This window comes from Dreissena polymorpha, chromosome 1 (genome assembly GCF_020536995.1).
Source record: "Dreissena polymorpha isolate Duluth1 chromosome 1, UMN_Dpol_1.0, whole genome shotgun sequence".
NCBI classification, from domain to species: domain Eukaryota; kingdom Metazoa; phylum Mollusca; class Bivalvia; order Myida; family Dreissenidae; genus Dreissena; species Dreissena polymorpha.
In genome coordinates, this window is record NC_068355.1 from 187,804,843 (window position 1) to 187,830,867 (window position 26,025).

The 26,025-nt window shown below is 34.4% G+C and overlaps 1 protein-coding gene and 1 long non-coding RNA gene across 3 annotated transcripts; both read right to left on the reverse strand.

Moving 5' to 3' along the window:
* Positions 1 to 635: 635 nt before the first annotated feature.
* Positions 636 to 9,146, reverse strand: LOC127864295 (uncharacterized). 2 transcript variants are annotated; one of them, XR_008041684.1, is made up of 6 exons: positions 8,791 to 9,146; positions 8,115 to 8,180; positions 3,872 to 4,018; positions 2,584 to 2,848; positions 1,727 to 2,348; positions 636 to 1,106 (listed from the first exon to the last, which is right to left on the reverse strand). It is a non-coding gene; the product is annotated as an uncharacterized LOC127864295 (long non-coding RNA). The 2 variants fall into 2 exon arrangements; XR_008041685.1 differs by having other exon boundaries at positions 3,792 to 4,018.
* A 502-nt stretch (positions 9,147 to 9,648) lies between these two features.
* LOC127865120 (uncharacterized) lies at positions 9,649 to 16,383 on the reverse strand. The gene is made up of 3 exons (XM_052405026.1): positions 16,084 to 16,383; positions 10,338 to 11,320; positions 9,649 to 9,653 (listed from the first exon to the last, which is right to left on the reverse strand). Exons 1-3 carry the CDS (start codon positions 16,218 to 16,220, stop codon positions 9,649 to 9,651), a joined length of 1,125 nt encoding a protein of 374 aa, XP_052260986.1. The 5' UTR covers positions 16,221 to 16,383.
* Positions 16,384 to 26,025: the final 9,642 nt, after the last annotated feature.

The following is a 26,025-nucleotide window of genomic DNA, read 5'->3' on the forward strand; positions in this document are numbered from 1 at the left end:
CTCAGTTTTGTAATGTTTAGTGCAGAATGATACAATGTACATTCACAACCTCATATGAGAAGGAACAATACCTGAAAGTGTGAATGCTGAACATTGAATTGTTAAGAGAACGCCCACAGACAGATGGAAAGACAGACACATAGACATCCATCAAAGGTGATTCCAATATACCCCAATTAACACAGGATATACTTAATAAATATCTTCAGGACATATTCGCACTCCAGGGGCATATGTGTATATTGAAAACCTAGAAATGTTGTTAATTTCAATTTATGTAGAAAAAATAAAAAAATATTTAATTTAAATAGATATTCTTATTGAAAATAAATGCAGATAATTATTTTTAGAACGTTGACTGCATTTCAATTATTGCTTAATCTAAATTAAACAGCATTTAATATGCATTTTGTTTAATTTATGCAAGGGTAATATTGTTAATAAACAAGTGAAAACAACAACAAAATTGGGTTTAGAGGCTGAATTTTGGCACAAAAATATATGAATATGCCCTGTCCCTTAATGATTAAAACTGATATCAAATCAACTCTTATATGTTTTTATTTACTCAGTTTCACCAATTAAAAAACACAAAAATCCTGATTGGTAATCAGAACTTTTCTCCAAAATGGTCACAAATTAGCTTGGGCAGACTTAACACGCTTTTGTGGGTAAAACACTTTAGGCACATGCATTAAGCCCTGTTTTCCCAGAGTGCAGCTGAAATACTTCCTGTTTTTGCTGCTGTTGCTGCGATAGGGCCATAGACAGAGATTGTATGAGTCGTGACGCCAAAGTCACCGACCTGAACCGGGAATGTAGGACAACACTGCTCCTCAGGCACATTATTAGAGAGCAACATATGGAGGTCAGTCACGTTAACAGACGAGTCACTCAGCGTCTGCTCTATCTGTGGATCAGATTGTTTCACCTCGAGCGACTCATCGGGACAGGAGTGGAACTCACCAAGGCTCATCTGTTGGAAGTGTTGATGTAGCCACCTTGCGAGAAGATGTTCATAAGTGATGTGCTGAATTTCTTGAGCGAGTTTTAGTATATGTGCCAAATGATTCAACGATGTTCGTCTTGATGGCTTATAATTTTATCTGAAAAGGAAATGGAACGTTAACCATAAAAAGTGTTTTTAGTGACAAATGAATAAGCCTTGAATATGAATACTGCTACACCTTTCTTAACATCTGCTTGTTTAATGCCGAAAATTGCGTCTATAATTGATATTTAGGATAGCGCAATGTGTTTTTTCCGCAAATTAGCACTCACAATAGCATTGTAATAATGAATAACATGCACACTCTTGTTAAATTGAAATGTTTGGGGCTTTAAACAGCAAGGAATACATGGAAAAAGACAGTATGTAGCAAGGTGTCATAATTATATATATATTTTTTTGAAACCGGCATAACTTCAAAAATTTAAATGTGAGACTATACCACTTTAAATGTCATTGTGACACAATGCAACTGTTTCTTAACAAATACTTAAAAAATTTAAAATTAGTGCTATTAATATTAATTTCACTTATGACAATGTTAAACTTAAACGTTTTAGAACCTATTAAATATAAATATTTTTTTCAGGAAAATCTTCAATTGGGAACTTAAGACAGTAATTATGGGAAAAATATGGAATAGACTTTTTGAGATTAGGAATGGTGCTGAATTTGGGCCCAAACTTTTACAAAGTAAATAACACTGTAAGGTCTCACCTGAAGCTCAAGAAGCAGAGATGACCTTCGAGCCTCGCTGATAACGCTAAATGCTGAGTTTGGGTTCTTACTAACGTTGGGTTGAGAGTCGAAGAGCGAACTGGATGACACATCAAAACTGCTGTCATTTTTCAACGCCTTCTTTATCGTCGAATCAATGTGAGGCTGTTTGGTCTTGAAGTGGTTAGTAACACACCCTGATGGGTTCACCTTTAGCACCTTGTTGCAGATGGAATTCCCACCTGAGGCATTCCGCAGGGATGTACCATGCTTGACTGTTCACAACAAAGTCGGTACTGCCTTTCTTGTTAGCAACTGCGTAAAAAATAAATGCATTCTCTTTGGACAGTTTGGACACCTGAGAGGACAAACCTGGACTGTCCCTTAAGTAAAGACCATCCAGTAGTATCCCCGGTGAAAGGCTTACGCTTCTGACTTAAACTCTTCAAACATTCCGTGATTTTCTCCTGTTCCTTGCTGCAGTTCTGTTTGTCCCAAAAAGAATGCAATGAGTTATCCAGCTTTGTATTTTTCGTAATATTCATGTCCAACAGCGAGAGCTGACTGTTAGTGTTACCATAACTGCTGCAATAACTTCCTATGTCTGTAACACTTCTACCACCTCCGACACTTGAGTCTATCAAACCAATCAGGTTACACTTCTACCACCTCCGGCACTTGAGTCTATCAAACCAATCAGGTTACACTTCTACCACCTCCGGCACTTGAGTCTATCAAACCAATCAGGTTACACTTCTACCACCTCCGGCACTTGAGTCTATCAAACCAATCAGGTTACACTTCTACCATCTCCGGCACTTGAGTCTATCAAACCAATCAGGTTACACTTCTACCACCTCCGGCACTTGAGTCTATCAAACCAATCAGGGCTCAAGTGCGGATCACTCAACACGGACATTGCGGTTGTTGAGAAAAATGTGCGAACACTCTATGTGCTCAGAAATTGCTATGGGATGGAATTGTTTAACAATGCTGACTCTTTGATGCCGGAGGTAAATGGGAGGAGCTAGGGGTCAGGGGAGGGGTCGTGCTGGACTGGGGCTCCAGCGGGCCAGACTTGTGTCGTTGCCGTACCAACTCTATATCAAGGCTGGTGCTCTTCTGAAAACATGGGTAATATGAACTAGTAAAACAGGTTTATATTACAATCTATAACAAAATATGCCTCTTGATAGGATGTGAAGGATTTCAGCGGCAAAACTTCAGTCTCATGAGTTTTGAATCTGGAATTTCACTGGTTCCTTAATGTCCGAAATAGCATGACATTTGATTCAGTCAAACCATTTGGTACTCAAATATCTAAATTGTTGGTCAATACTATATTAACCTGTCAATTCATAATTTATATTTTTAACTTGCAGATTGCAGATGTAATTTTAAAAACCAATATGCATCTCATTAATATTATAAGGTGTTTTCCCAGATTAGCAAGTCCACATGATCAGGGAGGACAATGTCCGACTAGACTGGATTTTCATAAAGAGGAGACTTCCTTTCAAAGAAAGATAACTTTAAAGAGGAAAGTTTTGTCCCTGATTATCCTGAGCGGACTGCACAGGCTAATCTGGGACAACAATTTAAGCACATGTGTTTAGCCCTATTTTCTCAGAGCGCGGCTTATTTAGCTTTTTAGCCACTTCTTTCCTGCATAACAATAAAAATATCAGGGAACATCAACTTGTTAAAACTCTAATATGTTTAAATGGTACTCGTTCTATTAAGAACTTTTCTTTTATAATGCCCTCACTGATGTTTCACTGTACATTTATGTTTCAATAAATTGGAGGCAAAAAGTTAACATTAATGTCTTCTCAAAGTTAAAAAAACACAAACAAAATTTTACCATGCCAGATCCTTGATTGTTAAAATCTGATTAAATTCACAAAAGAAAAACATTCAAAAGTAAATTAATATGTAACGAAAGTTGAAGACAAATTTAGACCGCAACTAAAGAGAAACAACTCACTGCTGATGCAAATCTTCAGTTACTTCCTTTGTTATTGTAGGCTAAATAAATAAAAAGCAACTTAAGGAAACAACTCACTGCTGGTGCAAATCTTCAGTTTTCTTCCTTTTTATTGTCCGTTAAATTAATTAAACAGCAATTAAAGGGGAACAACTCACTGCAGGTGCAGATCTTCAGTTCTCTCCCTTGTTAGTGTCGGCTAAAATGCAATCCCCAGACATGGAACGGCCACATACCCCGACATCACTGGACTTTGATACGGTCGAGTCTTTCACCAGACAGTTGTATTCTTTGCTGAGCAGTAGCTGTAACATTGAGCAAACCAATATGGAATATGGAAGCCCAGTTAGTCTTTTGAACTAGAATGTTAGCAATACACCAGCAATATTTTTTCCCAATTGCTAAAAGTACCTGAACCACACCAATTGGGAATAATAAGCGTAATAATAATCTTCAAATTGGGAATTATGGGTCTTTTTAATTTCATGGAACTTAATTTTACAAATCCATCAACATATTCTTTTACATGTGTTTTTAGTGAAATTTTCAATTTCAGTGCTCATTTTATTAGTCCAATAGCATATAAGAAGGTGCCTTTTACGTGTACTTTAAAAAGAAGAAAACACATGACTGTTCACATACACCTGGGAGTAAAATTCTAAGTAAAAGGCCACTTAACATGAACAACTACCAGCTAACACAACTTAGTTTGCCCGTACTGTGAAGATGCCCAAAACTCCACATTTTCACAGTAACTAATACCATGGCACCGGTTTTTCCAAGTTATTTGCAAACATTAATTTGGTTTGATATGTTCAGTTGAGGAAAAATAAATGTTTCAGTTTAAAAATAACCAAAATCCCACAAACACAAATCAAATCACAGGGCTTGTTTTGTGTCATCCTTGTGAAGGGGCTGTGGCCCCCTCAGTATGTGAAAAAATGAGTCGCAAACTTTTCAAAATTGTGAACAAATGAGTCTAAAACTGTTCAAAATTGTCAAAAAATGAGTCGCAAACTTTTCAAAATTATGAACAAATGAGTCATGAATTGTTCAAAATTGTCAAAAAATGAGTCGCAAACTTTTTACAATTGTGAAAATTTGAGTCACAAACTTTTTTAAATTGTGAACATTTGAGTCGTCAAATTATCAAATTTGTGGTAAAAAACAGCCATTACGTAAGAAAGAAAAAAAGCTCTAAATGTTCATGTCCCTTCCAGACAAAAAAACGTGCTGACTGACACAAAAAATTGGGTCCCCATCAATCAGATATATGTTGACATAACATTTTGGAGTTTTCAAAAAATTACTTTTTTCTGGACACGTAAATTCATGGATTTCTGATTCTGGTGTTATGTGTTTGAATTGAATTCATGCATCAGTAAACCCACAAATTCAACGACAATTAATGTCCCACAAATAATAACGATTTTACAGTTTATAAAGTGTTTGCAATGCTTTATTTAATTTTATTTCTACTATACATCAATAGCTTTTCTACATACGTTTTTATTTTGCATTTTTTCTTCTTTCTTTATTTAAATAAATTAAGATTTCACAATCTAATAAGACTATGTTTACTAGCTTGACTACCCATTTACAGTAAGTAATAAAAATCTCATACATTCCTAAGATAAGTATTGTTCAACAATTATTTTTAATTTGCACGTACATGTACATCATTGTCTCATATTTGTTCTAATCAGAATTTATATAAATACCCCTCTACAACAGATTTGAAGCAGACTTAACTTAAGCCCTGTTCTGGCAAAACTGGGCTTAATGCATGTGTATAGTGTTGTCCCAAATTAGCCCGTGCAGTCCTCACAGGCTTACCTGAGACGACGCTTTTCATCAAGACTTGATTTTTGTTTAAAAGTAATCCCTTTTAACGAAAATTTTCTAAAAGCGTAAACTATCATACTTGATTAGTCTGTGTGCACACTGCTTAGGCTTACCAGTGGATTGCACTAACAATGCATTAAGCCCCATTTTCCAAAAACAATGCTCACATTATATCACCTTGTACAACTCTGTAACAGATTGTAGACTGTCTTGCTCTGAGAAAACAGGGCTTAATAAATGTTGCCCTAAGTGTCTCCCTAGATTAGCATGTGCAGCCACACAGGCTTATCATGGAATTTCTGCATATATTGAATTTTGATTAAGAAAAAACTTGACTTCATTTAAATTAAAAACTCCATAAAAGGGGAATGTGTTGTCTGTGCGAACTGCACAGGCTAATCTGGGACAACACTTTACACACATGCATTAAGTCCTGTTTTCCCATGCAACCTTACATTGTTGCCATTGCATGCATGAAAACTAACTCTAAAGCTTTTATTACACTGTTCTTGGAATGAGGCCGGGGTCCTTCTTATTGAGAACAAATGCCTTCCATGGAATCATAGTTATAAGCTTTATTAAATATCTCACAACTTTATAAAAACTCAAGGCCTTATGAGAATGACAGAAATTCTCGGGGTGTTGTGTAACTGAGGTTCCTGTATAATAAGTTGGAAAGCATCGAGCTGAAGAAGAGTTTGAGTTATTGATCCTCAAGTAAAACAAGTCCTGCTGTAAACATGATATACACAATAAAAGACGCCATTTTATGTTTTGTGAAATCATATCATTCTTGTCAATTTCATCTTTAACATTCTTAATACACAGGTTACACTGTAAACCATTATTATTTGAGGGACATTATTTTGGTTGATTATAAGGGTTCACTGATCCACAAATTTATCACACACAGAAAAGTAACTGACACAAATTCATCATTTATTTTTCTGCACTGAGAAATCCACAAAATAAACTAATGTGTCCGTAAAAGTCTTTTTGACCACGAAATTTCGGATGAATATACATATGAGTTTACACTATACAAACAAGTAAAGAGGATATTTTATCTTTTTTGCAATCTTAATACATAGGGAATACATAAGCAGGTCTTTTCCTGGCGTATTTGTGGGTATGTGAAACGGACCCAAACGCAAAGTGTTTTTCTTTCTTTAACAAGGGCTGTTTGTAAAACATGCATGCCCCCAATATGGGCTTTCAGTTGTAGTGGCAGCCATGGTGTTAATACGTTTTTTGTCACTGTGACCTTGACCTTTGACCTAGTGACCTGAAAATCAATAGGGATCATCTGCCAGTCATGATCAAGGTATCTATGAAGTTTGATGATCCTAGGCCTAGGAGTTTTCTTGAGACATCATTCCAAAACAATTTTACTGTGTCGAGTCACCGTGACCTTTGACCTTGTGACCTGAAAATCAGTAGGGGTCATCTGCGAGTCATGATCAATGTACCTATGAAGTTTCATGATCCTAGGAGTAAGCAGTCTTGAGTTATCATCCCTAAACCATTTTTTCTGTGTCCGAGTCACCGTGACCTTGACCTTTAACCTAGTGACCCGAAAGTCAATAGGGGTCATCTGTGAGTCATGATCAATGTACCTATGAAGTTTCATGATCCTAGGCATAAGCATTCTTGAGTTATCATCCGGAAACCATTTTACTGTTTTGGGTCACTGTGACCTTGACCTTTGACCTAGTGACCTAAAAATAAATAGGGGTCATCTGCCAGTCATGATCAATATACCTATGAAGATTCATGATCCTAGGCCTAATTATTCTTGAGTTAACATCAGGAAACCATTTTACTGTTTCGAGTCACTGTGACCTTGACCTTTCACCTAGTGACCTGAAAATTTAAAGGAGTCATCTGCCAGTCATGATCAATGTACCTATGAAGTTTCATAATCTTAGGCATAAGCATGCTTGAGTGATCATCTGGAAACCATTTTACTATTTCGAGTCACTGTGACCTTGACCTTTGACCTGAAAATCAATAGGGGTCATCTGCCAGTCATGATAATTGTTCCTATGAAGTTTCATGATCTTAGGCGTAAGCATTCTTGAGTTATCATCCGGAAATCATTTTACTATTTCGAGTCACTGTGACCTTGACCTTTGACCTAGTGATCTGAAAATCAATAGGGGTCATCTGCCAGTCGTGATCAATGTACCTATGAAGTTTCATGATCCTAGGCCTTAGCGTTCTTTAGTTATCATCAGGACACTATCTGGTGGACGGACATAAGGACCGACAGGCCGACATGTGCAAAACAATATACCCCCTCTTCTTCAAAAGGGGGGCACAATAAGTGCCTTATGATTAATATGTCTTAATTATATTTCAATAAGATCTAAAAAAAAGTATATTACTAGCATAATATGATTTTATTCTTTTAATTTTAAGTATTAGAAATAGTTATATTAAATTTGTTTTTCTGAAATCAATGTACTTTTCGCACGAAAAAAATAAAAATCCCAAAATTGCATTTTTTCCCAAATTGGCCATGAAAAGGCCTGATAATTAAAACGTCTTTGTTACCTTCTGTGTATTCAGGTCATCCTTGTCCACCACATCCTCAGCATCCTTGTCCTGACTCAGCAGCGACTGGAGCAGCAAAATAGCTTGATGTTTTTCTTGTATGTATATTTAGGACTCACACAAATTTATATAAATGTAATGAAAATCAATAACAGATGTTCAACAGCATAAAATATGGCAAATTAATAAATCTCACATCAAGTGTTACCTTTCTGTTAACATTGCGTAAAATATCAATATATGCTCCTCCAAAGATTACTTTAACAATATTTTATTTAAAAAATATTCATCCATATACATTTCTTACATGGCATGGTGTTTATAGAAATGAAAGTCTAAAAATAGCCTCAGTTGCTATGTACATGAGCATCTATGTACAAATATGAAATTTTCAGTTAAAATGCTTTGTTTTTTCATGCACAGTTTACAAGAACTAAATGTTAGGACCAAAATGACACAAATGTTAAGACACCATAACATAATATGCATTAGATCTAATGTTCTAACAAAAACCCTTACATTGTGTAATTAGATAACAATATGTTCACATAAATTATTTGTATTTTTAACTACACACTTAATGTTGTATTGTAACATCACACACTACTATGTTCATATGCTAAACAACACATTGTAATTAAAATACTAATCACTTATTACAACAACTAATACATACATGTACACACTATTCCACTCTGAACACCCGGATGTTGTCGTACAACTTCTGTCCCACAATGATGGAGGATGTTGTGCTGCTGTAGCAGACTGACCATGGCCCCCTCACCCAATCCCACTTAGTAGCAAGAGTAGCCAGCTTACTATGCCCCTCCCAGCCCATCTGTACTACAGTGTCGGACTGGAATCCACAGACCAGCACCTGGCCTGCAGGGGTCACATGTAGATCCACTGGGTACTCTAGTGCTGGGTCTGTGTATGTAGCCAGGAGTGTGCCATCCCTGGCCAGGGTGAGAAGCTTGTCAGGGTAGCTGGTGATGTACAGCCTGTCTCCTGTGGGACTCACAGCACACTTGTATACTGCAAAACAGAGTAACATCAAGATATTGAATTACTGTCAATGTTAAATAATCTTATTAAACATACTGCAGTGATATTGTATTACGCATATGTTGCTATAAAGAGGCCTTTCCACATCTAAAATATATGCATACATTTCAATGATTCAATAGTTAAGCGTGACAATAAACTTCAGTAGCAGAGCTATTGTGTAAACGTTTGACATGTTGAAATGCGACTGGTGAGTTAGATATGAATTGAAGTAAAACAATTACACAGATGGAAACAATTACACATACTGAAACAATTGCACAGTTCAATCAACATGTTTATACCATGTTACTATGTGCAGCATGAATAGATTTCCCACACATGTATACATGTGATAGCTATGTACTGAAACAAGTGAAATTGACCAAAGCAGTTATAATTCATGTGCCGTGTTACAACATTATTTGTGTTTTTCAAGTGTTTATAACAAAAAAAAAATAATATTCAAAACAGCAGTTATTGACACTTTTCAAGCTAGTTAGTTACAAAACCAATTTCAACAGCAAAATGTTTAAATGAACATACTACTATAATTACAATGAAATTAATACATACATTTGAACACTTCATAAAAGAATACAACCACAAGAGTACCTATGTTATGGTGTTATGAAATTATTCAATTTATCAAAGATATTGTACATGTACAATCATTTAAAAACCACAAAATTAAGACCAGGTCAGAAAGTGTCTCTTTCCCAGGAACACAGTTTCTATTTATAGACATGTCATGTAGTGACAGTCAAAATACTTCATTACTCATATTTATAAATCAATATTTCTGAATCTTGTTTTGGCTACTGCAGAAATCAAAGGGCACATATGAATTATAGAACAAATAGTTGATAATACATCAGTGGGTTTTCTGCTACAATGTATTACATCTGAATTTTATTTTATTATCATCTCACAAAGTATGTAACTATAATTTATATGATTTTTTTTTCAAAATAACAAGATAAAGGCCTAATGGGTCAATATTTGTTGATTAAAAAAATAAATACCAATTCGGTTAATTTAGTGGATAAAAATTCACAAATTTGTCATTGTATGGATTTAAAACAACACAATTTGACTAAACTCCTTTTCCCACAATGGCTAGGAAAATCCCTGTACATAATAGGAATGTTATCAGGATGAATTCACCATGATTCTTACCTGTCAAAGCAGCTAATCTATCTTGGTAGAGTCTGCAGATCAGTTTGCCACTCAATGTGTACTTGAGCAGGGCAGTATGGGAGCAGATATACAGGTGTCCCTGATGGTGGGCGATACCTCTACATGTATGTTGTAACTGAAACTTCCTGCCAGGAACAAGCTTTCCCTGGTTGACAGTGATAAACTGGACCTCATGTATGTTGATAGTATCCACAGCCACTGCAACCTCACTGGGTGTGATCAAACATATGGCCTGTGGATAAGCATACACATCCCAGTAACTCACCACCTGGTACTGCTGGCTCAGAAGCTTGACTCTCTTATTAGGACTGTCTGCAACCAGGACCTGTCCATTTGGGAGAGCACATATGCCTGTGATACGACATGGATATGAATCACCTGGTATTCTAACATTGTGTTCAGACTTCCCCTGGACCTTAAACACATTGCCTGACTTTCCAAGCAGAGTCAATGCCTGCTGTATGATATGTTCACATTTTATGCTGGCTATAAGACAGATCTCCTTATTATCTCCAATTTTCTGAACGATTTCAAGTAATTGTAACAAGTCATTGTGAAGACTGGTGCATTTATGAATAGAACTTGTAACTGACCCTTTTATGCTTATAACTTCATCTTTCATCTCATTAAGTTCCTTCCCAGTAATATTATCGAATTCATTCAAGATAGAAAGAACACTCTTACACATGTCGTCTTTTAAATATTGCTCAATTTTTCCAGATGTGCCCACACAATTATTACCACACTTATCTAAATTAGTGTTTAAATTGCCACGCATTTGTTCAATCATATCTGCCCTATGTTCCTTGTATGCTTTCTGCAATGACTCAACACTGGCCTCCTGACTTATCTGTAGGCTTTTTATTTCTCCCAGAACAGTTTCCAGCTCCCCTGACAGGCCCTGTAGGTCTGTGAGCTGCGTGTTGGTCAGCTCATTAATTGGAGTCACTTTACTGCACTGGCTGAAATGACCAAATAATACAATGCAATGAACATACCTAAGAATAGTAATCGATATTATGTAATACTTCAAACAAGTATACAATTTAAAATAAAACAAACATGAAAAAAAGAACTCTTTTCTTAGGCTTAATATGGGAGTATGCAGATTTGCCCTTTTCCCCGTCCTTCCATCCGGGTGACTTTTGGGTCGTATATAACTCAACAAGTATTCCTGCAACTTAACAAGTACAGTAAACAGGCATGTGAGCTTGTGCACCTCTAAATTTTGATTCTGTTTTTTTCATTATGATTGTATTAATAATTTAATCATTATAAAAAATGAATTTAAAAATGTGTGTCTAGTGAACATTAAACAGTATTGCTACTAGAGGACTGACACTTTGCATAAATAGTTATCATTGTGTAATTTTGACCACCTGCAAATTTTGGTATATCTTTTTCAACATACCCAGAGATATGGCCACTGTTTAGTAAATAAATCACATATAAAATTGTGTTGTGAGTTACTCAAAGAGTACAGCTGATAGTGGGATGAAATATTCAAAATGTATTACCCACCATGTGAAATTTCTTCTTACATAAGAAGAGTTATGTCCCTTTAACCAAACAATCATATTTCTTTCAATAGTGAGAACCATACCTCAAAAAGGATTGTTGATAGAGGTATACGTCTACAGTAACAAATTAATCGTCAGGTACACTCTTGCAACTCCATATTTTTGTTCACATTTTTGTTATATTTGTGCAGTTAAGGAACAAATTGGATTGTAGAGGTATCCATGTACTAAGAACACATTTTTAGTTGTTAACATTATTTTCACTTTTAATATTGTAAACCTTGACCACACTATAAATAATAACACATGCAAGAAAAGATCATTGATGCTCTCCCACCCCACACAAAGCAGGAATGACTTATAATTAATATCTATTCTCAAACATTTTTAAATAAGCCAGCAACGAAAATCAATATATTGTTCACAAACACCTGTCATAAGTGGATTCAAATTCATTGACTGAAAGATTTTATAATAGCAGTAGAATCTACTGTAATACATATAGAGAATATTATGTGAGTTTTGGATAAAGATCAAGTTTATCATGCAAGGCTTAGAACCATGGTAGCGCGAGACTTGCCGGGTGCTACCATGGTTCGAGTCGAGCATGATAAACTTGATCTTTATCCAAAACACACATACAATTCTTTGTATCCTATTATGTCCTCCCTTTTTCCATTAATATTTATAAAATATCGCATTTTTTACTGTTTTATCTCCCCGTAGTTGACAAAAACATGTTCTCCAATTTGTTGATAAAAACACAAATCTGATAAAAAAAAGTGATTATATAAAGCTAAAGTTTATACGATCATTATTATACTATTGATTTTCATCTCGTTATAGGGTAAATGTAGCATGTCCAATATTCCTGCAGTGTTTTATCATAATCTGCTTCAACAATTGTTATAATGGGTAATACAGGTACTGAAACTGACAACTACACCTTTATAATTTCATGATATAAGCTTATGTGACCTTTGACCTATGGACCTTCACATGGATTTACATCTTAATCTTCCTCGATGTAAACATAAAACATGTTGCATGGATGTAAGTCAAAGCATTCCCTAGATATCATGTGGAAACAATTGGTCTACGGAACAATTGATAAACGACAGATGCAAAGCAAAATAAACCTGCAAATCATTCTTACAGGAAGTCCTCTATTTCTTAATAAAGTCTTAGTATAAACAATCTTAGACTAGCTTGTTGTTGTCACACGATCTATTCGTGAAAAAGAAAAGACGCCATTGTAAAATGTTTAAAAGGAGGCTCCAAGAGAAAGGTCTATTGTTTATTTATATGTGATATTGAAATGTCATAAAGTAGCAAGCCTAGAGTCAATGATTTTTTAAAAATATTGGGCTATATGTGTAATATTATCACTTCACTTTATCCTACACAAAATAAGAAAAACAGCAATTTTTTAAAAATTACTTTTTTCTCATTATTTAAAAAATAAATAGTAAAATGGCAGCAAAGCAAGAGCCGATCGCTGTTTATGAACTATTTTCACATTTAAATGTTAATTTTCAAATGTTAGTGAATTCCAACTCACAAAACACGTTCATGATTATATAACACATATTTTTTTTACAGTAAAGTGTACTTAATATTGAACAGAGTGGATTGCACATTTTCAACAAATATACACAGACCAATGTCTAAAGTAAAAAAAGATGGAAAATAATATTCATATTCAACTAGAACAAGGGCTGTTTGTAAAACATGCATGCCCCCCATATGGGCTGTCAGTTGTAGTGGCAGCCATTGTGTGCATACGTTTTGTGTCACTGTGACCTTGACCTTTGACCTAGTGACCTGAAAATCAATAGGGGTCATCTGCCAATCACGATCAATGTACCTATGAACTTTCATGATCCATAGCCTAACTTATACTTCTTAAGTTATCATCAGGAAACCATTTTATCGTTCATGTCACTGTGAACTTGACCTTTGACCTAGTGACCATCCTATGAAGTTTCATGATCCTAGGTCTAAGCATTATTGAGTTATCATCCGGAAACCGTTTTACTATTTTGATTCACTGTGACCTTGACCTTTGACCTAGTGACCTGAAAATTGATAGGGGTCATCTGCCAGTCATGATCAATGTACCTATGAAGATTTATGATCCTAGGCGTAAGCATTCTTGAGTTTTCATTTGGAAACAATTTTACTATTTTGTGTCACTGTCACCTTGACCTTTGACATAGTAACCTTAAAATCAAAAGGGTCATCTGCCAGTCATGATCAATGTACCTATAAAGTTTCATCATCCTAGGCCTTAGCATTTTTGAGTTATCATCCAGAAACCATTTTTACTATTTTGAATCACTGTGACCTTGAACTTTGACCTAGTGACCTGAAAATCAATAGGGGTCATCTGCCAGTCATGATCAATGTACCTATGAAGTTTCATGATCCTAAGCCTAAGCGTTCTTGAGTTATCATCCAGACACCATCTGGTGGACGAACCGACCGACCAACGGATTGACAGACCGACCGACATGTGCAAAACAATATACCTCCTCTTCTTCGAAGGGGGGCATAAAAAGCCTTTTTTTTCAAGAAACAAAGGGCCATAAATCTGTTATTAACAGATGTTGTACAATGCCATTTGGGGCGCATCATTCTGACTTTTCCATATATATACTCATACCAAATTTTAATAAAGTCTGCCAAAGAACTTCAAAGATATGGCTCTGGACACAAAAGTGTCGTATGGATGGAAGGGCGGACAGAAACACAGTGGGACAGACAAAGGCAAAACAATATCCATCTGCCTATGGAGGGGGATAATAATTCTTGTTCACCTAAATAATGTCTTGTGTAAAAGGCTTGTGATTGCCTATGCTGTGTGACTGGTTTTACAGTGATTATAGAGATCCTTATTTTTTTACTGTAAATCCATTTTAAAATACCTCCAAGCTATTAGGACCTCCCGTATCTGATCATTTGATTCTTATATTAAGTTATGTAATGTTTGAATTGAAATGCAAATTCAAACCTATTGTTTTTCTGATGCATTGTTATTAAGGCCACAGGCAAATGCCATCACAAAAAATATAAATCTCCCATGAATAAGAACTCCTTATCATTGTGTTTTGACCAATAAACAGCAGTAAACATAAATTTATTGAAGAGTGTAACACATGCTTCACAAGTAAATGCTATGTATATATAAATATATAGAGAGAGAGAGAGAGGGGCCATTTTTTACCGCAGAGGCATGATTTAAACAAGACTATTGCCAAGCAATATGTCCCCTACCGGCTCCACCATTGTTAAAAATTCAACCATTGTCAGGATTTTTTTATTTGTTGCCATAGCAACCATAATTTTTGACGTAGGAACAATATGAAATGATGTGCATAATTTCCATATTGCCATCTATCCATTTTTCAAGTTTCATGAAAAAATATGAAGAACTTGTAAAGTTATGGCAGGATCCAGAAAACAACCATTTTCAGCAGTATTTCTAGTCTATTTGTTGCCATAGCAACCAGAATTTTTTTACATAGGAAAAAAATGAAATGACGTGCATAATGTCCATATTGCCATCTATCTATGTTTAAGTTTCATGAAAAAATATGAAGAACTTTTAAAGTTATCGCAGGATCCAGAAAAAGACAGACAGACAGACTCACAGAGCGCAAACCATATATATAGGTCCCCTCCGGTGAAACTGGTAGGGGACAATAAACTTACCAGATATTCAAAACTGAAATCAAACCCATGACTCATATGGATTCAGAGAATATCTCAAAAGTTATTTAATATATACGTCTATTAATCTTTTGACCCTTGGGCAATTTTTTACCTCTGAGGCGTAATTTCAAGAAACTTGGTGGAAGATCAAATCTTTTTCAGCTTACTATCCAAAGAAAAACAACACCAGCAAGATAATCAATATTGTTCCCATGCATCAATTTCCATGTGCAGCATGAGGCAACAACACCCGCATGTGGTCAAGAAGTGTCATAACATCATGATTAGATTTGCAACCTGGTAGCAAAGGATCTCAACCAGTAATTTGCAAATTTCAAATTAACTTCATAGGTCATTTCCAAAATTTAGAATAGAGGTGAAGTTTTAAAATTGCATAATATTTCATACTTTTCACAAAAAAAATTCAGAAAACAAATGTGTTTGTTAAAATACCATAAATCAAAATATGCGGCAAAGTATTTCAGAAATACCTGTGATCATTGAAGGCACACTTTGTGCAGCACAGCTGACTGTGGTCATCACATAACATTTCAATTTTGTCGTCCTTGTTCGCTTCACACTTTAATAGAAATTCCTCCACCTGTTTTGAAACTGGCCATTTGTTCATGTCATTCCTTCCATAAGCTGAATGTTTTTTAAACCACTTATCATGCAACTGAATACATTTCCCACAATAAAGTTTCAAACATGTGTTGCAGTAAAAATCTGCATTTGCTTGCTCTTTGCATGACGAACAAATAAAATCCTTAACCTCATCAGAGCCTATGGCAAGAGAAGACATAGACAAGTCCGCCATTTTGATAATTGACTTTTTAAGCAAACAAAACGTAGAAACTTAAGTTAAGCAAAATTCTTAATTCACAGTATCTCTTTGAATATGAATAACTAGTCCAGATAAGACACAATTTAAACCTTTGTGTATTACAAAGTCAAGCAATCATAAAATATCTAATGAACAAAAATGCAGTTAAACCTCAAATGAGCGATCAAGAATTTTGAACTGAATAGACACCAAATAAACCGTCAAATGACATTCGATTGTAAGCAGTAAACAGTGTAACTATGTAAAATGTAATTGGACTATTGGGTCACGTGGGTATTGGATATATTATTTTTTAAATTGTGGCAAAGAAGATACCTAATTGAAAATTAGATCCTGTTTAACAGATTGATAGGCAAGACTACATGCAGTGAGTTTGAATGCATATTGATAAATGGACAGAAATCTAACAATGTAAAAGGCATGTGGTATGTAAAGGACAACATGACAAATATTGTTCAATATTTCCTAACATGAACAGGTTCTCTGATTACATCATAATTATTATTCAATATTTTCTTACATTAATGTGTTCTCTGATAACATCACACATATTGTTCAATATTTCCTAACATGAACACTCGTTCTCTAGATAGTGCAAACCAATATTATGATACCAGATCAAGCGACCTTCACCTTACACGTTATAAGTTTACTACTTTCAACCAAAGAAATCACTAAACCTTGTGACATTGACCTTGGCATGTTGCCCTAAACATAAACAGGTGCCTTAAGTTTTTCACAAATAACCATCATACCAATTTGCAAGATTGTATACCAATGCATTCACTAGATATCAAGCAGGAAAAATAGTCTACATACAGACCAACCGATAAACCACGGTTGCCATATGCACAGCAATATAAAAGCCGATTCTTGGGGAAATTTAAGGGAAATTTAAAATGATTGTTCATTGTCGGCCTCTGATACTACTTAAATGTTACCCCTGATACTCCTGAGTATACTGTAATGTACCCCAGGTACGAAACATATACAGAAACCTACCCTGAAGTTATAACGCTTAATTGGTCTTATCGGCATTTATTTCAAATTAATTATGTTCATTTTTATGTCAATATTGTGTAAAATGGCCTATATATTATCGAAACTCCTGCTCAAAAAGCATCTTGAGGAACTGTTTTTTCAAAGACAATTGTGTTTCGTATTCCGTTATACGACATTGGATTTTAGGCGGAAATAAAACTCAGGTACAGTCTAAATTGACCGGGTACGTGTTAGTATATTTTCCGTACCCGGGGTACTTAAAATATTCTTAAGATTACCCAGATAACATGTAATACGTAGTTCCCGAGCCGACAATGATCAATCAAACAAAACTTAACTACATATATAGGAACTAAACAAACTTGATTTTAAAAGTGTTGTGAGTATTATTTAAATTAAAGTAATTCAAGAATGCCAATATCAAAACTACTATTTCACACAAGTCTGACATTCAAATTGCACACAAAGCAATACAAATAATATTCTTCAGCTTAGTGGATAGATAATAACAATTAATGGTTGTGGATATTTATACTTGTCTATTTCACACAAAGGAATTGTCTTTAGGCGAGCTATTCAAAATATTGTGAGGAATATTGATTAGTTTTAAAGGGGCCTTTTCACAGATTTTGGCATGTTTTGATGTTTGCCATTAAATGCTTTTTATTGATAAATGTAAACATTGGATCTAAAAAGCTCCAGTAAAAAATCAAGAATAAAATTAAAAATAGGAAAAAAAAGTAGACCGCATCAGGGCTCGAACCAGTGACCCCCAGAGTCCTGGAGTAAAAACCAATTAGACCGCTCGGCCATCCTGCCAAGTATGTATGAGAGACGAATTTTATACTTTATATAAGCAATCTTCGTAGTTTCTTATTTTTAAAGACAACAACAGAACTCTCCAAATTATTCAATCGTTTCGCATTGCAACACTTTATAACTTTCAGGGTATTAAATCGTCAAAAGATGCATATAATGGCTCTATTTGACCATGGTTAATGTTCAGTATTACTGTTTCCTCACAAATATCATAACTAAAACGAAACTTTGCGAATCTGAAACAACTTTTTTCAATTTTGTCAATTTACTAAAACGTGAAAAGATCGCTTTAAAACATCATAGAAGCTTGTTGTACCAAAGAACATTATTTTGTTCCCCATAAAACTGTTTGAATTGTTTAACTAAAGGATTACAGTATAAGCATAAAGGGGTATAAACACTGATATTTTCAACTTACCATAAACATTATTTAAGAAATACATATTCTTGCTTTTCAAGCAGATAAATTTTTTCCAATTTGATAGTACTGTATATTATATTACTTTCTATTTAAATCTGTATATTTACAATAAATCTATATAACATAATATATATTAGTAGTTAGCTTTCCAATTGAACAGATGCCACTAATGTACAGGACAACTGTAAATACATGTATATAATGCTTGCATTTTAATTTGTTTAATAATCCATTATAAACGTTCATCTGAACTTGAAATTGTGTTACTAATTAAATCAGTTATTAATTTAATTATTAATATTAATTAAATTTATTTTCAAATGCTTCACGTTCATGCTTATATACATAATCTCGTCTATGTAACTTATCAAGGACACATAATAAATTAATTGGTTCATATTCTTTTCAACACTTCACAAAATAAGAAGCCAAACTGTTTGTAAATAAAAATTTCCACACGTTTGATAATTTATAATTTACTATTATTTGGCACTCGGCATCAAATGTCCGGGAAGTTTCAACGAGTGCAAACAAAGCAAACATCAAACAAACATTTACATAAAACAAAACGATTGTAAGAATAACTATAAACTGGCGAGCAAGCAAAGCTATGCCAATATATCTACCATTTTCATATGCAACTTACATCTATCTGCAAAAGAATGTGAAAAGCATTTTAGGGAAAGGCAAAATGACAATATTTTATGTGTAGAACATTATATCGTATGTGTAAACAATTTGACGTCTTGTAATTATTATTTACATGTAGTTCTGATTATTTATTTTTATCAATTTTAATTAAGAAATAAAAAAGCTTGCTTGCTATTAATTAATAATATGTATATATTGATATAAATTTCTGTCATTTGGCTTGAATACCGTATACGCCACAGTCTTATTAACCCATAAGCAAAAAGCAGTACAGAGTAAAGGCGAATTGAACACTCTTCCATTTAAGATGCAACCATGTTGCAGAGTAGTAAACAAACTATATAAAAATCATTTGGTTCGAGTCATCGTTTTTTTTTTTTTTGGTAAATTGTTTTATAACATAGGATACAAGTATTTTACTGCATTCCACTGTGAATGGCGGTGTTTCATCTCGAAGATTATACATGAAACGTAAGAACATCGAACTTCACCGCGATCCAACGCAATCCAACGCGAAGATAGTGAATCTGGGTGAATCTCTACGGAGATTATTTTGAAAACATTGACGGTGATCACACACGACTGCGGCTGACATCGGGTGATGAACCGCGCAAGATCGCATGAAATTGTCACCCAAAATAAATAATGTTCACCGCATGTTGGTGATTTAGGCAAACATCGCGGGTTGCGTAGTATATTTATAAAGGAAAATGGTTATATTAATGCATTTTTTTAGACAAGAGGGCAAAGAATGCTCTTGATCGCTCACCTGTGTAATGGGGCTAGCCAAATTTTACCCCAGGGGCATGTGTTGAACAGTTTTTTTCTCGACGACCAAAATCTGACATCACATACCACATCAAATGTATATGCTGTGTGTTTGTTAAGTTGTTATGTTACCTTATACCAGGGGTGTAAAATTTTGCTAAAAGCTACACGCCCTTCAGGGCTACCAACTTGTAAAAGCAGGTCGCCCATACCGATTTTGTGGTCGCCCTGCATTTTTCAACAGCAAATATATATAATTCATAATTGTGTTAAAAACAATACAAATTTTTACTTGACAGGCCATTCTAATTATGTCTGTAAACATTAACCATGTGTTGACTTGTGTAAATCAACAATATGACAAAAAATAACCAAGTTTTTCATCTTTCATTCACCCATTGTCCTATAATCATTAAAGGGGCCTTTTCACAGATTTTGGCATGTTTTGAAGTTTGTCATTAAATGCTTTATAATGATAAATGTAAACATTAAATTTTAAAAGCTCCAGTAAAAAATCAAAAATAAAATTTTGAAAAGGAAAAATAAGCAGCAGGGCTCGAACCAGTGAAGCCCAGAATCCTGAAGTAAAAACACATTAGCCGACTGAGCTATCCTGCCAAGCATACATAAGATGTGTATTTTATACCTTATATAAGCAATCTTCATAATAGTTTCACAAATTTAAACGACAACAGAACTCTCCAAATTTTTCAATCGTTTCGCGTTGCAACGCTTTATAATTTTTAGGTTTTTAAATTGTCAAAAGATGCATATAATGGCTATATTAGACAATGGCAAATGTTCAGTAATTCTGTTTCCTCACAAATATCATTACTAAACCGAAAATTTGCGAATCTGAAACAACTTTTTTTCAATTTTGTCAATTTACCAAACCGTGAAAAGATCCCTTTAATGCATGGTGTCAGTCTTTCAGTAATATGCCTAATAAATATACCAGTCTTACATATTATCCAACACATTGTCCAACTATTGAATTCTGTAAGTCAAAATTATCACTTATTTTCAATAAAACTATCCAGTTTAAACTTATATCTGACGTTTTCTTTTTAATTGCTTGTAATCTCTTTATTCTAGCTTTCGTTTGTTTATTTGGTCAGATTTTGGTGTATCACTATCTTTATAATCCTTGTAATTATTGGCTCCTAAAAAGTAAGTATGTTGATTTGTTTCGACGAAAACATAATGCGGGAATTTAAACATTGTCCCGATACACATTACCCCATGCGCACTGCAGACTGGTTACAGTTCCAGCATAAACACAGTATTTATATCGCTATTAAACGACCGCTGTGTCTAATAAAATGACAACCAGACTAGCACGTGTTACCTAATCAAAGCACTGGTTGATCTAGAGATTCCATTCGCCCGAGGCTAAAATACAGTCGCCAATTCGAGCAGGCGACCATTATTTTACACCCCTGAATACATGTACAATATAAAATATTAAAGTCTCAACAACTACACGGAATGCACATATTGACCCAAAAGAAGGATTTCAACAAACTAAGTACAGGACCACTATATGATGAGCATTTCCACTTTAGAAACCTGCAAAAAAAACTAGAACAGTCTTTTTAATGGAACACATTTGGATTTCATGCAAAATATCAAAGCTGTAGGCATTATAGTTTAACAGAGGAAGTTATTATGCTTCATGTAAATACATCCACACAAAAATGTGATTCTTGGCCATTTTGTTTGAAAGGGCTCCATTTAAATATCTGTGTACAGGATCTACCAGATGTACATACTAAATAGTTGGTCTGAGACTTATGAATCATTTTGTTTAAATCATAAGTCTTTATTAATCACGAGACCACTGACATGAGGGGCATGGTTATACAACGCATATCAAATCCCTGACCTTTGTTTGGGAGAATATCTGTACAGTGTATACTATTTAGAGTCGATATAAATTATGTCATCCCTATGGCCTGGCCAGTTTTTACCCCCGAGGGACATAATTTGAACCAACTAAGAAGAGGGCCTATATATGATTTACAAGACAAATATTAAACCTTGACCCTTCCAGTTTCAGAGATTACAAATGTTCATGCAATTAATGTTTAATTGTATTGTACATTTACATTTAGTTCTGCTGATTTCATGCAATTAATGTTTAATTCAATTCTACATTTACATTTAGTTCTGCTGATTTCAGTTGCAGTTGACACAAATGCTGTGTTTTTCATTTACTTGTTCCACATTTTGTTTGCTTGACTGATGATGTAGCACAACATCATAAATGCTAGTTATAGACCGTTCCATAATCGATAAATTGACCGCCGCCATATTGTCAGTCACGTGACTGTCCGCCATTACACTGCTGCTAACTGGTGCGAGACTGCGATTCCAAAAGCCAAAAACGTAGAGAATACCCGCTTAACCGTTGTCGGATAAATAAATTACGTAATGAATTAATGTGAGGCGATTATCACATTTTTGTTGTTTAAATGATTGTTTGAAGTTGAGATTGATTGTTACAAATAAAATGTTTAAAATGCTTTCGTGTATTTGTTTTTTTTATATCTGTAATCAAGTGGTAATCATCGGCGAAAATTTGCCGGTTCAGTCGCTCATACTATGTCTTTGATTAGACTTGTTACTTTTAACGTTTCACAAACAATTCACGCATGTATTGTTGTGTTGATTTTAATAGCCGCAACATCAAGCAATTTATATTTTAATTAATACTTATTAAAGATTCTCGCGCAATTAATTACCGCTAATTGTTTGCAATTGGTCTCATGTGGTAAAAATCTACATTCCAAAATCTTAACATATTATATTAAGTATGATATTTTTGATACGCCTTCCTTTATTTTTCTTGTTCTAACTGATATCAAAGATAAAAAATTGTGGTTTGGATTTATATTTAATTATGGAATTTTGTCATGTTAAAAAACGAGCTTTTTATTATGAGAGAGTGATATTGATCTTGACGATCTTTTATGTGATTATTCGGAAGATGAAGAGAATGTGATCTATGTGATATATCTATATTTTCATATGTGAATCATTTAACAGCTATAAAGCTAAAAAATACCAAAAAACATCTTTTATGTGATTATTCGGAAGATGAAGAGAATGTGATCTATGTGATATATCTATATTTTCATATGTGAATCATTTAACAGCTATAAAGCTAAAAAATACCAAAAAACGTATTTTATAGGTCTTTGAAGTAACGCAAAACATAAGGATAACGACACCAAATGTTCAGTCAATTAATCCACACAAAAAAACTCCGAAAAAAACACCTAAATAATATTTCAAAAATATATTATTAAGCGCCAAACGAATTTATTAATACATTTATTTGCAACTTTAAAAACGCGGCATAAGCATCAAATTAAAGATTATCTGAAGACTGAAAGGCCGACAATTTGACACAACAAAGAGCTCTATGCATAAGCCGTAATATTTTTTGCAGAAAAGCTTCAATAAATTACAATAGTAATACATCTAATTATAAAAATATAATCATGAATGGCATGAGTACGTTAGTGTGATAAACACGTGAGTAATAGAAAGTATAAGGGGTGCATTGAAAATAAACGTACTACAAAGCCCTATTAAAAGCGAAGTGCATGACAGTATTAACATGTAATTTTAATTTGATGGGTTTTGTACAAAGAATGACGCTATTGAGGAATATAAACATTGCCGTACCATTAAATCTTCATTCGAAATGACGTAGTTTTAATTAACCGATACCCGCTAAATACGTTAAATGTTATGTTTTTAGGTAAATTTTATAATTATCAAATACTTTTTTTCATAAATTAAACCAGGGATTAAACGGGCTAGTATCTTTACGGTGTACAATTTCTGATATTCTATATTGGACATAACTTTTAATTTGTACAATATGTAACAGATCTAATGAACGCAACTGTTAAGTATGTCGGAGGTAAAATATTAAACCAAATGACTGCTTAATACTACCAGAAAGAGAAGACATGGTGGCATCATCAATTGTGTTTAATGACCAGACTGTCATCTGCCACCCAGTGTGGTTTATGACACCCCGGGATGACGCCATGTTGTTAGTTAAGTTTGGATAATATCTGATCAAAACGAGATAATCGGATTCTGCAGAACAAACAGGCAATTCAACACTGGAATGCAAAGGATTACGCGATTTTAAGATTGATGCATATAATCAAATGATAAATATTGCATTTAGTTTAATTAAATGGTTTTTTTAATGTGTCAACGTGGTTATTTTCCTAGACAAATACCTAAAAAATGCATGTTTTTCAAACATTTTTCTGTTATAACACAAACTTAACATCTCCTCTAGCAGAAAAACTTTATTTCATACAATTTGCATGACAAACAAACAAGTTTTACAAAAAGAAAGAAATTCACCCGTTGAATAATCGGTGCTCTCTTATATATGTTACCGGTTGTTTGGCAGTAGTGTAATGGCGGACGCGGAGAGTATTCAGGGGAGATAATTGGGTAATTACTAAATTATGGAACGGTCTATTGCCAGGTAGTGTGTGTGTGGTGGTGGTGGGGGGGAAGGCAGTGTAGTCCGAAGAATAAGAGTACAAGAAAGAGTTCACAAGTCAATCTTTAAAACAAAATTAGTTTAAAGCAGAACTGTATACTTATGACCTTAAACCTTGAGCTGCAACTGTTCACCTAGAAGCATTGTATTAATGAGGAAGATAATATTCCTAATAAGTAGTAAAATTAAAGTCCATCCAGGAATGTTCGTGTTACAGATCAGACACTTAAACCTACAGCATGGGCGTTACCAATCAGACACTTTAACCTAGAGCATGGTTACAAATCAGACACTTTAACCTAGAACATGGTTACAAATCAGACACTTAAACCTAGAGCATGGTAACACATCAGACACTTTAACCGAGAGCATGGTTACAAATCAGACACTTTAACCTAGAGCATGGTTACAAATCAGACACTTTAACCTAGAGCATGGTTACAAATCAGACACTTTAACCTAGAGCATGGTTACAAATCAGACACTTTAACATAGAGCATGGCTACAAACCAGACACTTTAATCTACAGCATGGACGTTACAAATCAGACACTTTAACCTAGAGCATGGACATAACAAATCAGACACTTAAACCTAGAGCATGACCGTAACAAATCAGACACTTTAACCTAGAGCATGGTCGTTACAAATCAGACACTTGAACCTCAAATCAGACACTTGAACCTAGAGCATGGAAGCTTTCGGGGACACATTTTCTGGTAGTCAGGGACGATTAAATATGACCTGACATTAAATTCCTTCTAGGAATGCAAACATTACAGAGATTATATTAATTTCAGCCAGAATACACACACATGCACAAACACACCAGAACTCAGGCATAGATGGACAGTGTGACTAATATACGCCCTCCTTCAGGGGCCTAAACATGCCCAAAGATGTGAACAAGTCCCTTTAATGGCTTATCACCAGTGCATTTTAAATTGAATGTTTAAGATATGGTTCTTCAATGTCTTATTATTGCAACCATTACTAGCTCAAGTCTTCAGGTGATTTGGCAGGTATAAAAGCAATTCAGTCTATGTAAGTTCTTTTTCAAATTGCTCGACACTGACACACAAAGAGATTTGTAGAGCGGTTATAACTAATAAATATACGTTGACATAAAGTAATTCACTGGTTAAGGTAATCACATTTAAGAAGCTATTTAAGTTTGAATAGAGAATACTTTTCATAATTGGACCAGAGAGCAGTTCAAGGTATAATATTTCCATTATAATTATTCAAGTATGTTAACAATTCAAATAATCAAATAAGCAATGTCAGTGTTCTGGCATAAGAATAGTCAAGAGAAATATGTTAATAGATCCGATATTCAGCTTTTAAACATTTCTTTAACATTCCAACAGAGCTAAGTTAAATTAATAT

What these genes read in the sequence shown, in the direction of transcription:
- LOC127865120 (XM_052405026.1), bottom strand. Translation starts at nt 16,220, where the DNA reads ATGAACAAATGGCCAGTTTCAAAACAGGTGGAGGAATTTCTATTAAAG. An exon ending in TGTGCCTTCAATGATCACAG is followed by an intron (nt 11,321 to 16,083) that starts GTATTTCTGAAA and finishes TGGTCATTTCAG; the next exon opens with CCAGTGCAGTAAAGTGACTC.